The sequence below is a fragment of the Pituophis catenifer genome, unplaced genomic scaffold, assembly GCF_029215685.1.
Source record: "Pituophis catenifer annectens isolate HBS135680 unplaced genomic scaffold, rPitCat1.0.hap2 SCAF_9, whole genome shotgun sequence".
NCBI classification, from domain to species: domain Eukaryota; kingdom Metazoa; phylum Chordata; class Lepidosauria; order Squamata; family Colubridae; genus Pituophis; species Pituophis catenifer.
In genome coordinates this window covers 21,148,159-21,161,611 of record NW_027256889.1, presented here as the reverse complement: position 1 = coordinate 21,161,611, position 13,453 = coordinate 21,148,159, and the positions used below count along the sequence as shown (strand labels likewise).

General features: G+C 42.5%; 1 protein-coding gene across 4 annotated transcripts; it reads left to right on the top strand.

Annotated features, from left to right (window-relative positions):
• Window positions 1–839: 839 nt before the first annotated feature.
• Window positions 840–13,453, top strand: ADPRS (ADP-ribosylserine hydrolase). 4 transcript variants are annotated; one of them, XM_070949882.1, is made up of 7 exons: window positions 840–1,080; window positions 5,621–5,717; window positions 7,045–7,252; window positions 10,029–10,213; window positions 10,292–10,392; window positions 12,502–12,827; window positions 13,241–13,453. In XM_070949882.1, exons 1-6 carry the CDS (start codon window positions 849–851, stop codon window positions 12,792–12,794), a joined length of 1,116 nt encoding a protein of 371 aa, XP_070805983.1. In that variant the 5' UTR covers window positions 840–848; the 3' UTR covers window positions 12,795–12,827; window positions 13,241–13,453. The 4 variants fall into 4 exon arrangements, with proteins under 4 accessions (XP_070805983.1, XP_070805982.1, XP_070805984.1 ...); XM_070949881.1 differs by having other exon boundaries at window positions 13,212–13,453; XM_070949883.1 differs by having other exon boundaries at window positions 840–1,053; window positions 12,502–13,453.

Sequence of the window (13,453 nt, the reverse complement as noted above, 5' to 3'; positions counted from 1 at the left end):
AAGTCATAAAAGGGCCATAGTTGCCCACCTCTAGAAAGATCACGTAAACGCTGGAAAATACTGGTAGTCCTCAACTTAACAACCAAAACTGAAACTAAAATTTATCTTGCCAAGTTGAGTTTTGTCCTGTTTCACGACTTTTCTTGCCACCGTTGTTAAGCGAATCATTGCCGTTGTTAGTAACCAGGCTGTTAAGTGAATCTGGCTCCCCCATTGACTTTGCTGCTCTGAAGGTCACAAAAGGTGCGATCCACAAGCGATCTGGGGACACCGCAACCCTCACCGATCTGAACCAACTGCCAAGCATCCCAACTTTGGTCCCGTGACTTTGAGGATGCTGCCATGGCCGTTAAGTGTGAAAAGTGGTCCTAGGTCGCTTTTTTTTTCAGGGACGGCATAACTTCGAACTGTCACTAAATGAATGGTTGTAAATCAGAGGTCCCCAAACTTGGCAGCTTTCAGACTGGTGGACTTCAACTCTGGGAGTTGAAGTCCACCAGTCTGAAAGCTGCCAAGTTTGGGGACCTCTGTTGTAAATGAACGGTTGTAAATCGAGGACCACCTGTAATAATTTGTAATAGTAGTAATAAGAATTATAATAAGAATTTCTGTTAACGGAGGACCAAAAAGTGGACTGTATCTTCTAACTTTCCCCGATTCCCATCTGGCTACCGGGGAGGCACATCTGGCCTGGAGGCTGGCCGGCGAACGAGAGTTCGGAGAAGGGGCGGGGCTTCAGTGAGAGGGGCGGGGCTTCGTGGGACAGCGCGGCTCACCTGGGGGCGGAAGAGGAGGGGAAAAAAAGGGAGGCGGGGCCGGGAAGAAGCCCCGCCCCTCCTTCGCGCAAGATGGCGGCGAAGGTGCTTCAGCTGACGCGGAGCCGCTGCCGGGGCTGCCTTCTCGGGGCTCTTCTGGGCGACTGCCTGGGCGGCGACTTCGAGGCGCGGGAGTCGGTCAGCGCGCCCGAGCTGCTCCGCTTCGTGCTTGCCCTGCGGCCGCTGCCATCGCCGCCTCGGCAAGGCCCGGCTGCGGAGCCCGGCGAGGAGAGCGGCGGCAAGTCTGAGGGCAGCCGTGTCCCGAGTGAGCAGGGCGGGGAGGCCTGGGGGGATCCAGTGGGTCGCTGCCTTCGGGGCCTGGCCTGGATCCCTTGAGGGGAGCCGCCCGCAGTTAGGAGGCTGTGCTTGGGTTCCCCCCTGCGGCCCCTCCCCCTCCCCCTCCCCCCCCCACAGATTTTGTTTTATTGGCTTTGTCATTTCTTTATTTTCCCTTTTCCTTTTCCCTCGTGTTTTTCATTCGGTCATTTCATTTCCTTTTCCATTTCGTTGTTAATATTTTAATAAATAACTTTATTATAATACTTATATTATAAATATATATACACACATACATATAAAACAATATAATATAATTAATATAATATAATTAATATAATATAATCTGCTGGCTGCCACAATTTCCATTGTGTTTTTCATTTTATTATTTCATTTCCTTTTGTTTTTAATATTTTAATAAATAACTTTATTATAATTCTTATATTATAAATATATACATATACACACACATATATGTATATACATATACACACGCACGTATATGCATATACATACACACATATATATATATATCAATATAACATAATATATAATATAATTAATATAATATTTATTTATTTATTTATTTTATTAAATTTCTATACCGCCCTTCTCCCGAAGGACTCAGGGCGGTGAACAGCCAGAAGATAAAACACAGAAATACAAAATTTAAAATAAATTAAAACGAATTAAATAATTTAGGCTGAATTTTAAAATACCTCATAATTAAACAGATTAAAATTTATGTTTAAAATTTAAATTTAAAAGAGGAGAAGATTTAATATTGTAATATAATACAATATAATATAATAATCTGGCTGCCACAATTTCCATTGTGTTTTTCATTTTATTATTTCATTTCCTTATTTTGTTTTTAATATTTTAATAAATAACTATTATAATACTTATATTATAAATATATACATATACATACACACACATATATAAAATTAATATATAATATAATATATAGTATTAATATAATTATAATATTATAAAAGATAATATAATATAATAATTAATATAATATAATATATCTTCTGGTTGCTGCCTGCCATCAGTTTGGCAGTTCAAATCGCACCAAGCTCAAGGTTGACTCAGCCTTCCATCCTTCCGAGGTGGGTAAAATGAGGATCCAGATTGTTGCCGTGGGGGGGGGGGGAGGAGCAATATGTTGACTGGCCACCCTGAAGCCTACAAAATGACCCCAGTCAGGTTCGCTTCAGAGTTGACAATGACTCTGTAAACCGCTTAGAGAGGGCTCTAAAGCACTGTGAAGTGGTATCTAAATCTAAGTGCTATTGCTATTTCTTTATTATTGTGGTTAGGCCCAAAACTCTGCATTTTTAAATTCTTGTTCCCTTCATAGGGTGGGAAGGGCAAGGTGGGAGGGGGATGGGACCCTTCCAGATAAAAAGTTCATGCTGCTTCTCCTGGCTTCTCCGCTGTTCTTGCAATTACAGCTAACTAAGAAGGATAAAAGTCGTGTGGTTAAATGTGTGGCAACATTGCATCACTAAGAGGGCAGGAATCACTGCCTGGATTTGCAAAGAGGAACAATTTATTGCTGTGGTTTCTGTCTTGCCAAATAAGTGGTTCATGAAAGCTTGCTTAAATCAGTAATGCAATATTTGCATGTTAAGTTATTGTGACTACAGTTAGAATATTCATGTCAGTTTGCCAAACTTATATTCATTAAACAAATTAGTAGACTTATCAATGAGACAACTACCCCTTTATTGGCAAGGAGAAATTATGCCACCATTATTAGTGACACTACCATTACATTATTTACCATAATAATCATGTTCTGTTTGAAAATTAGGTTGCAATTTATTTATTATTTATTTATTGGTTCGATTTATATGCCGCCCTTCTCCGGAGACTCAGGACGGCTTACAATACATTAAGCAATAGCCTTCATACTTTTGTATATACCTGCTTAGTAGAGGACCCCCCCCCCTAAGCGGTGTTCTTTTTTATACAAAGTCAGTTTATTGCCCCCACAATCCGGGTCCTCATTTTACCTACCTTGGAAGGATGGAAGGCTGAGTCAACCTTGAGCCTGGTGAGATTTGAACTCGCAGTAATTGCAGGCAGCTGGCAGCTAAGTGCTACTTAACAGCACTTTAGTCCGCTGTACCACCAAGGCTCCTTAATTAATTAATTAATATTAATGCAGTATTGCCAGATTGCATTTAATAAAAAATGTTTCTTAAACATCAGCCAAACTTCTGAAAGTATTATTGGATTTTATTTAAATTATTGAATTTTCAAAACATATAATTAAAACAATTTTATGCTATGATAATTCAAATATTAAAATTCTGTACTTTTAAAATACAATTAAAACGTAACATAATTAGGAGTTTGGTGGCACAAATGGTTAAAATGCAGTACTGTAGGCTAATTCTGCTGACTGCCGGTTGCCAGCAGTTCGATTCTCATAGGCTCAAGGTTGACTTGGGCCTTCCATCCTTCCGAGGTCGGTAAAATGAGGACCCAGATTGTTGGGGGCAATAAACTGACTCTGTAAACCACTTAGAGAGGGCTGTAAAGCACTGTGAAGCGGTATATAAGTGTAAGTGCTGTTGCTATTTTTTTAAAAAAAGGAGACCCTAAGAGAGAAGATTCTAGAATTTCTCATCTGTACAATGCAGTTTCAACTACTTGAATTCAGGTAGTCTTTGACTTGCAACCACTGTGAAGTGATATATAAGTCTTAAATGCTATTGCTAAAATTAAAATTGATTATATTTTATTAACCTTCCAGTGTTTAACATGACAAAATTGTAGCCTAAGAAGAGATGGATTAGTCACTTTGTGGCCACAATGCTAGAAATAATTTGTCCTCTTTCACTTTGTCCAGCTTTTCTTTCTGTGATTCACTTTTAGTTGTTGAGCTGAAAAGAAAAATTAAGGCAACATTCCTGTTTACTTTTAAGGTGAGGTAAGGAGTAAACACTGAGTTTATGGACTGCTTTTCAAGAGTCCCCGTTTTGGGTAAACATTATATGTTTGATCCAAAGCTTGTAAGGTTCCCTTTGAATCTTCATATTAAATTCAGGAAGATTTTTTTTTTAGTCTCCAGCCCTACAGAGACTTAGCGATGGAGTTTCATATTTATTCATGCCTCTGTATAGGTACCGTGTTTCTCAGAAAATAAGACCGAGTCTTATTTTCTTTTAGACTTGAAAATAAGCACTTGGGCTTATTTCCGAGGCAGTCTTACTTTTTTTGAGGTGCAGCAGGCCAGACCCATTGAGCTTTATGCGCCGTGGACGCACTGTTGCCTCCATTCCGAACCTTCAGTGTTCGGAATGGAGGCTTTTTGGTGACTGAGAGGAAAATGGTGAAGCAGATTTTGCTGCCTGTCATCCTTCCCTCAGTTTGTGCAGATGTTGTGGCCCGCCAGCGGCCTGCGCGGATCATGGCTGATCCCGACAACGAGGAGGCTGGTGTGGGGTCATGCCAGCAGCCTGCGCAGCCAGCGCTTGCGTCAGACAGCGAGGAGGCTGAAGAGGATGTGGTGCCAGAGGCAGAGACTCAGCCTGTGCCTTCAGAACCTCCAGAGGCTCCTTCAAGTGGAGAGAGTGAAGTGGAGGAGCCTCTCCTCAACACAGGGCTGCCAAAAGGCAGGAGTGGCTACTCAGGAGGAGGAGGTCTCCTCGAGAGTAAGGTTTGAGGATAATTGGCCACTCCCTTAGCCTATTTAAGTTGTACACAGTTAGTAATTTCTTGCTGGAAACAATGTGTAATTATTACAGAGCATTTGGAGAGTGAGTGTCTTATCGTATCTTGTTTTCTGGGCGGGTTGCCAACCTTTGCTGGACTTTGTCTATTCTTGGTACATTATAAATTTGATAAGGACCGTTGGTGTGTGTCGCAATCCTTGGAAAGCCAGAGCTGGGGCAGAACAGCAGAATGGATTGAGGAATGGATGACAGGCAGCAAAATCCCCCTCCCCGTTCATCAAAAAACCTCCCATGAGCTTCCCAAAAAGAGGGAAAAAGCAAAGCAGCTGGCCGCAGAGCTGCCGACTTCAAGGAAGCAGCCCAACAAGCAGAAGCGCTGCGCCCACAAAGAGAAGGGCAAAAGCGATATTTGAGCTGCCCCAAGGGGCCAGCAGGCTGCAGCTGCAGCCAGACAGTTGCCCCCTTGCACGCCCGTACTGCCACTCGTGCTGGCCACACCCATCCCCCCCGGGCTTATTTTTGGGATAAGGGTAATATTAAGTCCACCCCCTGAAAATTAGGGTTGGTCTTATTATTGGGGTGAATTGTGTTTTCGGAAAAACACAGTAGTCCTTATCCCCAATTGCTTTGCAACCATTCAAACTTATGGCAGGCCTTCCTGGGATTGGAAGTTCCAATGATATCCCTTCACACAATGACTACATTTCAGGCGGTAGGCAACTGGGTTGCATTTATGACCATTTGCAGCATTCTTTGAAAATAGAAACAAAATATGTGAGTTTGAATATATATTCTCCGTGAATAATATATATTGCTTTATTGTTTGCTCCCTAGAAATCCTCTATTACAGCGATGACACAGCCATGGCCCACTCGCTAGTTAGGTCACTGTTGGCCAAGCGAGATTTTGATGAAGTGGATATGGCAAAGAGGTAAGACATGTGGCTGTTTTCAGACAGTGGAAATACTATTGGATTAGGTAGAAGTATGAATTTGATGGCATGGAAATTTAAGTTTGTGCAATCTGGCCTTATTCAACTTTGAATATAAATGAGATTTGCCTTAAAGAGGTTTGCTTGGTATGGTGGAGAAAATGAAACCGGTCTCTCTAATCTCAAGGAATAAGCAATATCGCATTTCCAGACCTCCTTTGTATTGGCAGAAAACTCAGAATATCCCAGATACTCTTTGATATCTTGAATTCTCTTCAGCACAAGTCCCATTTATTGCTCTGCCTGTATTTTATGAATCCAGGTGGAAAGTAATGTCGGAACAGCTGTAAAACACTCATCAGGAGTAGGCTGATGTGGATTTATCCTTGCACAACACACTTAAACATGAACTGCCAAGTGCCAGGGAAATCAGAAGATCATTCTAGGCCAGGGGTGTCAAACTTGATTTCATTGAGGGCCGCATCAGGGTTGTGTTTGACCTAGGGAGGCCAGGGTGGGCCTGGCCAGCTCAGCATCACTCTTGTTGGGGCGCCCAAGTGCAATACCAGCAAAAAAGGGCTCTTGAGCTCCGTTTTTGGCTGCGACGACCTCCTGCAACCCTCTGCCAGGGAAAACAGAGCTCCGAAGGCACTGCGGGCTGGTCCTTCGCTGATTCCAGGGCAGCCCCAGGGGCAGATCAAAGCAACCTGTGGGCCAGATCTGGCCCCGAGGCCTTGGGTTTGACATCCCTGTTCTAGGCAATTCAAATGAGTATAAAGATTTATTGCAAGCTTGTGCTCTCTACAAGAATCTGAGCTACTAAAGGTCAAAGCAAATTGGCGGTAGATAAGAGCCCAAGGAATTCAAGATCTCTTGTGGGCGCGAAGCGACTCATGACTGATGATGCATTTGACCCCTCCCTCGGGCTTAGCCTGGTCATTACATGAACTGCTTTTTAATCTTATTAATTTTTTATGCTGCCCTGTCTTGTGTGTTATGCAAATCCAGGCGATTGGGCTAAATCATCGAAATCCTAGAATTAATTACAGAGCTGTGGACTTGACTTGACTTTACTTTTATTAGACTTCTATACCGCCCTTCTCCCGAAGGACTCAGGGTGGTGTACAGCCATATTAAAACACATAAAATTTACAAAATTTAAAAACCATTAAAATCAGTTAATATCCCCCTACGTGGATTAAACAAATCCTCCAAATAACACCCTTAGGGCTTGATCTTTAATAAAGCCCTCTTCTACTGTTGTTAGCATCTTTCCAAGCAGATGGAATGCAAATGGATTATTTTGTAACCAGTCTTCTCCCATCAGGTTTGCTGAAGAATATGACAAGGATCCTGACCGATCCTATGGAGGCGGTGTGGTGACTGTATTCAAGAAACTGCTTAGTCCTAAATGCAGAGATGTGTTTGAGCCAGCAAGGCAGCAGTTTAATGGGAAAGGTTCCTATGGGAATGGTGGCGCCATGAGAGTAGCAGGCATTTCATTAGCTTACTCCGACGTTCAAGATGTAAAGAAGGTGAGTTAATTGTTTTAGATGCCACGCCAACTATTTGAACAGCACTTGAAAGCATTTACACACAGCAATCCCTGTTTGATGTAGCAAGCTAAGCTATGCCTTGGTGGTGGTGTTGTCTCTCAATTTATATCCCCAAATTAGCCACAGGTAGTCCTCGACTTACAATCTCAATTGAGCCCAACATTTGTGTTGGTAAATGAGTTAAGTGAGGTTTGCCCCGTTTTACGACCTTTCTTGCTGTTAAATGAATCGTCACATTTGTTAAATTAGTTGCAGGGCTGTTGAGTGCCTCTGCCTTCTCCATTGACTTTGCTTGTCAGAAGTCACAAAAGGGGATCACATGACCCCGGGACACTGCGACCGTCATAAATATGAGTCAGTTGCCAAGCATCCGAATTTTGATCCTATGACTGTGGGGATGCTGCAACAGTCATAAGTGTGAAAAATGGTCTCAAGGCACTTTTTTCAAGGCCGTTGTAACTTTGAATGGTCACTAAATGAATGTTGTAAGTTGAGGACTACCTGTAGTTTGGAACCACATATAAGGGGCTGTCCGGGAATTTTATTCTTTTTTGTTTGTCATTTTCTCTTTCTCTTTCTGCCTGAGCTTGCTTGTTGTCTTGCAGATGTTTCGTTACCCGAACTTGATAACATTATCAGTAAGAAAACAATGAAGCTCAGAGTACCAAGGACTGTTCATTTAACCCTGAGCTACAAATATTCTCCTTTATTGGTCTACTACTACCATCATGGATGGTCTGCCAATATTTCTGGGAAATTGAATGCCTTTGTAGCGGGGTGAAATTAAAAAATTTCCCCTACCGGTTATGTGGGCGTGGCTTGTTGGGAGGTCATGTGACTGAGTAGGCGTGGCCAACTTGACATCACTCACATCGAGGGGCTCCTCATCGGCCCCTCGCCTCCCAGCCACTCCTTGTCGCGAATGGCAGGAAAATGGGGAGGGGAATATTCCTGCCTACCATCCTTCCCTCAGTCTGTGCTGAGATTGAGGAATGGATGACAGGCGGGAAAATCCCCTTCCCCATTTTCCTGCCTTTCACGAAAACGGCTCCATTCCAGCTGCTCCCCACCCCCCCATCCCCATACACCTCCCTCCTGGGGACTACCTTAAAGGGACAGCCTGCACCAGCTCCGTTCTGAACGGAGGGAGAAAAGTTAGCATTCTCTCTGCTGCATTTAACATTGAATTCTGTGGAATATCGAGTGTCCGGAAGAGGTGAGCGGCGACTGGCCGGGTGTGGGTGGGGCCAAGGAGGGGTAATTACTACCGGTTCGATAAACTGATGCCCATAATCCCTAGTGTTTCGCCCGAACCGGTAGGATTTCACCCCTGCTTTGTAGCTACCATTAGGCTTGCTTGAGGTGGAAATTCTCAAGGAATGCAGTCTTGTGAAGGGTATGTCAACGATCCTTTTCCTAGCAAATACTCTCAGAGAAGGAATAACATTGAAACAGTTGATTTCTAACGGCAAGAAGTCTAGCAATGGCATCAGATGTAAACATTAGGGAGCAGTATTAGAACAGAATATGGATTTTCTTTTCCAGAAGAGCCATAAAATTAGCCGTTAAGGAATGCTGTGAAAATCAATAGTGCGTTGAGTTACGAAGGAGATTTAGACACGTTTATGGAGAAGGTGTTCATCCAAGATGTTCAACAAATTAAGTCATATTTTGGACTTATTCTAGTTTAAATGCACAGTGCACTTTTCCTTAAACACACATTCTGCATATCTGACATCTTGTTTTTAGGTGTCCATCTGAGAACCAGCAAGTTAAACATGTGTAACAGATGTACATGCCAATCATGTAGAAACTCTTCAGATCTTCTCCTTAAGTATCTGTAGTCTGTTCAGAGCTCTTTTGTTCAGATAAAAAACACAGCTATTTTTATCAATTCCTCTCTATGCCTCCCATGAATGGGTTTCATCCTTTGTTTTTGGTTGAATTGGTTTTCATCAGAGATCACAGCCTTTCACATTAGGATGACTAAGACAGAAGTTTTCAAATGAAAATCTGTTTATTGATTTGTAGTTCATTTTCCCTACAAGGTCAGGCAAACAAGTATAAACAAATCTCCTTAATGAGGCCTATTCACTAAGCTTTGATTAAGACTTTACTGCCTTGAGTAGTTAGCTTGATATATTTGATATATGTGGAAAAATCATAAAAATTATGTTAGAACCAATGAAGCTGAAAAAGAAATTTGGAAAGTTGCCACAAGATATGATACCAACCATCTAAAGGGACATGACCTCAGGACAAAGCAACGATCATGAATCAGTTGCCAATAATCTGAATTTTGATCACATGATCATGGGGATGCTACAAAGGTAGTAAGGGTAAAAAATGGTCATAAGTCACTGTTTTCAGTGCCGTTGTAACTTGTCAATAAACAAACTGTTGTAAGTCGAGGACTATGTGTAGTTGTATGGATATCAGCCTTGTTTGTCACGATCTAAAACGGGGGTCTCCAACGTTGGCAACTTTAAGACTGGAGGACTTCAACTCCTAACTGGAAGGCCATAAATGGTGATCATGTGACCATTTGTGACAATCTTTGTGTCACAAAAGATTGTGACAAGCTGTGACAATCATAAGTGCAAGGACCGGTCAGAAGTCATTTTTTTCCAGCGCTGTTGAAACTTCACATAGTCACTAAACGAATGGTTGTAAGTTGAGGACTCATTTTTAAGTTTTCCTAGTTTTTCTAAAACTTGTTTTCTCTCTCTCTCTCTCTCTCTCTTTCTCTCTCCAGTTTGCTAAACTGAGTGCTGAGCTGACCCACGCAAACTCCTTGGGTTACAACGGAGCCATTTTGCAAGCCTTGGCAGTCCATTATGCTCTCTGCGGGGAGTCAAATCGGGACAAGTTTTTGGATCAGCTGATAGGCCAAATGGAAGACGTGGAGGCTGATGACAAGTCTGTGGCTGATGCACGAATGTAAGAACAGTCGTATCAACCTTATAGCATGAGGGGGCAGCACCCAGAAATATTTCACCTGTGTCCTCTTTTCTTCAGGCTGGGCTACGAGGACCATCCCTTTTCAAAGCGTTTAAAGAAGATCAGAGAGTTTTTGAAACAGGGTTCTGTGTCCAGGTCAGACGTGCTACTAGAATTAGGTAAGTACATTCCTAAATAGCAGGGAATTATGAAATTATTATAAGAAATAACTCGCCCTTCACAGTTTTGCAAGAAGAAAGACGGTAGCATCTTCAATAGAAAATAATTTAAATATGTGATACCTTCAGTCAGCAGCATGGTGGACTAATGAACAAAACCTTAATTCCTGCTCATTATACCATGAATGTTGCAACATTTATATGCCTGTGAGAAAGAGGAGATAGAATTAAGTTTAAGCTACTTAACGATATAGTGTGCTTATTTAGCCACCTGAAGATCACAGTAACAGGATGTTGCAATAGTTGTAGGGAAAAAGTGTTTTAAGATTCAAATAAATTTCTCATTTATGTATTAAATTTATATGCTACCCGTCTCCCCAGTAAGGTGACTCTGGGCAGTGTAAGTTCTGCATTTAGAGGAGGTTTATCTCCAGTTATTAGATGTTTGGAACCCGTAATAATATCTGTGTAACGTTGGCATAGATATCCAGTTTGGTCTAGTGGTTTAAGGTATCAGGCTAGAAACTGGGAGTCTGTGAGTTCTAGTTCCATTTTTGGCCAGCTGGGTGACTTTGGGCCAGTCCCCCTCTTTCAGCCCCAGGAACGAGGCAATGACAAACCACTTATGCCGACTCTTGTTAAGAAAAACTGCAGGGACTTGTCCAGGCAGTCTCTGAGAATTGGACATGATTGAATGGAAGAGAAATAATGGCATAAATGTACTTTTGGACTTCAAAACATTGGTTATGTTGATGTGACCTTGTAGATATTTTTTAATGGGCCCCATTCCTATGGTTTGGCTTCTTCTTTATGATTCCTATGAAGGTGGAGACTGGTACTTTCTAACCCAGTACAAACAGTTGTTGAGCTCTTGCCTGGCATTAAAATTGCTGCTGCTGTTTCTGTTGTACAGAACAGAAACGATTTACAATAGTTTGTTCAGTGACAGTTTGAAATTAACAATGGCACTGAAAAAAGGAATTTATGATTGTTTTTCACACTTAACGACCATTGCGGCATTCCCATGGACACATGATCAAAATTCAGATGCTTGGCAACTGGTTCCTATTTATGACAGTTGCAATGTCCCGGGGTCATGTGATCCCCTTTTGCAACTCTTCTGACAAGCAAAGTCATATTGGGAAGCCATATTCACTTACCAACTGTGTTACTAACTTAACTGCAGTGATTCACTTAACTCGGGCAAGAAAGATCATAAAATGGGGCAAAACTCATTTTAACAAATGTTTCACTTAGCAACAGAAATGTTGGGCTCAGTTGTGGTCGGAAGTTGAGGACTACCTCAGTGGTGAAACCCAATTTTTTTTACTACTGGTTCTGTGGGTGTGGCTTGGTGGGCGTGGCAGGGGAAGGATACTGGAAAATCCCCATTCCCTCCCCACTCCTGGGGGAAGGATATTGCAAAATCTCTACTCCCACCCCACTCTGGGACCAGCCAGGGTTGGTATTTGCCGGTTCTCCGAACTACTCAAAATTTCCGCCACCGGTTCTCCAGAATCTGCTGGATTTCACCCTTGGACTACCTGTACTTCCATTCTTTCAGTAGTCTTGGACGACTTATTTCCAGGTCATCCCTGGATAGGTAAACAAGACTCACTGGACGTTGGTGCATATATAATATTTCTTTTTATATGTCTTCTGGTTCACTTTGCATTCACTTGTGGCAGAAAACTAGATAGCAATACCCCGTTTCCCCCAAAATAAGACATCCCCTGATAATAAGCCCAATCGGGCTTTTGAGCACATAGCAATAAGGCCAAGCGCTTATTTCAGGGTTCAAAAAAATATAAGACAGGGTCATATTTTTGGGGAAACACGGTAGCATTTAGACTTATATACCGCTTCACAACGCTTTACAGCCTTCTCTAAGTGATTTATAGAGTCAGAATTTTGCCCCTAACAATCTGGCTCCTCATTTTACCAAACGAAGGATAGAAGGCTGAGTCAACCTTGAACCTGGTGAGATTCGAACTGCCAAATTGCAGGCAGCTGGCAGTCAGCAGAAGTAGCCTGCAGTACTGCATTCTAACCACTGCGCCACCATGGCTCTGTTCTCTAAAAGTAATGGAACCTTTTGATTCAATGCAGGCAACGGCATCGAAGCCCTGAATTCTGTCCCCACTGCAATCTACTCGTTCCTGCGTTGCATGGAATCTCACCCAGATGTTCCCGATAGGTACAACTCTCTGCAACGGACCATTATGTACTGCATCTTACTGGGCGGGGACACGGATACGATTGCAACCATGGCAGGAGCCATTGCAGGGGCATTTTATGGGGAAGAGCAGGTGCCCCAAAGTTGGAGAGAGAGCTGTGAAGCCTACGAGGAGACAGAGAAGCTGGCCGATGGCTTGTACGAACTCTACCACCAGCCAGCTTGAGCCAGGAATAAGGATTTGACACCCAGTAACCAGGTCTGTAGTTTTGCATCATGTTCCAAAGGAAGCGAATCGTGTCCACGATAGGAGAGTCTCTATTCCTCCAAAGAATGCCCAGGCCATAGTGCAGAGGTCTTCAAACTTGGCAGCTTTAAGACTTATGGACTTCAACTCCCAGAATTCTGGGAGTTGAAGTCTACAAGTCTTAAAGCTGCTAAGTTTGAAGACCTCTGCCATAAGTGAATGGCTCCCTGCCAAAGGTTTCTGCTGTAGCTGCATGTTCAGAAGTGCCAGTTCTTTTCAGCCGCATAGTCACTGTTCACCCATCCTTTTCTCCTCTTGCTGTTTTGTTTCCTAATTTTGAAATGTTTGTAATAACATCGTCATAACATCTTGGTTACAATCTTAAATTCTCTTTAGTTCATTGTACCGGTGGGTTCTCTCTGCAGCAGATTGGCTTCATGACAGTTTCCTCACCCCAGAAGACTTAAGTTTGGACAAAGTCAAAGGACAAGTATGTAAGTTTGCAGTTCAACCCACTATTAGATTGAGAGTCATCAGGCCGAGCTGCTTCTATGGGCAATTGGAACCTGTGTCTTTAATACCAGAAATGTATTAAACGTAATGCTGGCATTAATAAATTTTACCGTTTTAAAAACTAA

What these genes read in the sequence shown, in the direction of transcription:
- ADPRS (XM_070949882.1), top strand. Translation starts at nt 849, where the DNA reads ATGGCGGCGAAGGTGCTTCAGCTGACGCGGAGCCGCTGCCGGGGCTGC. An exon ending in ACGTTCAAGATGTAAAGAAG is followed by an intron (nt 7,253 to 10,028) that starts GTGAGTTAATTG and finishes TTCTCTCTCCAG; the next exon opens with TTTGCTAAACTGAGTGCTGA. An exon ending in TCTGTGGCTGATGCACGAAT is followed by an intron (nt 10,214 to 10,291) that starts GTAAGAACAGTC and finishes TCTTTTCTTCAG; the next exon opens with GCTGGGCTACGAGGACCATC.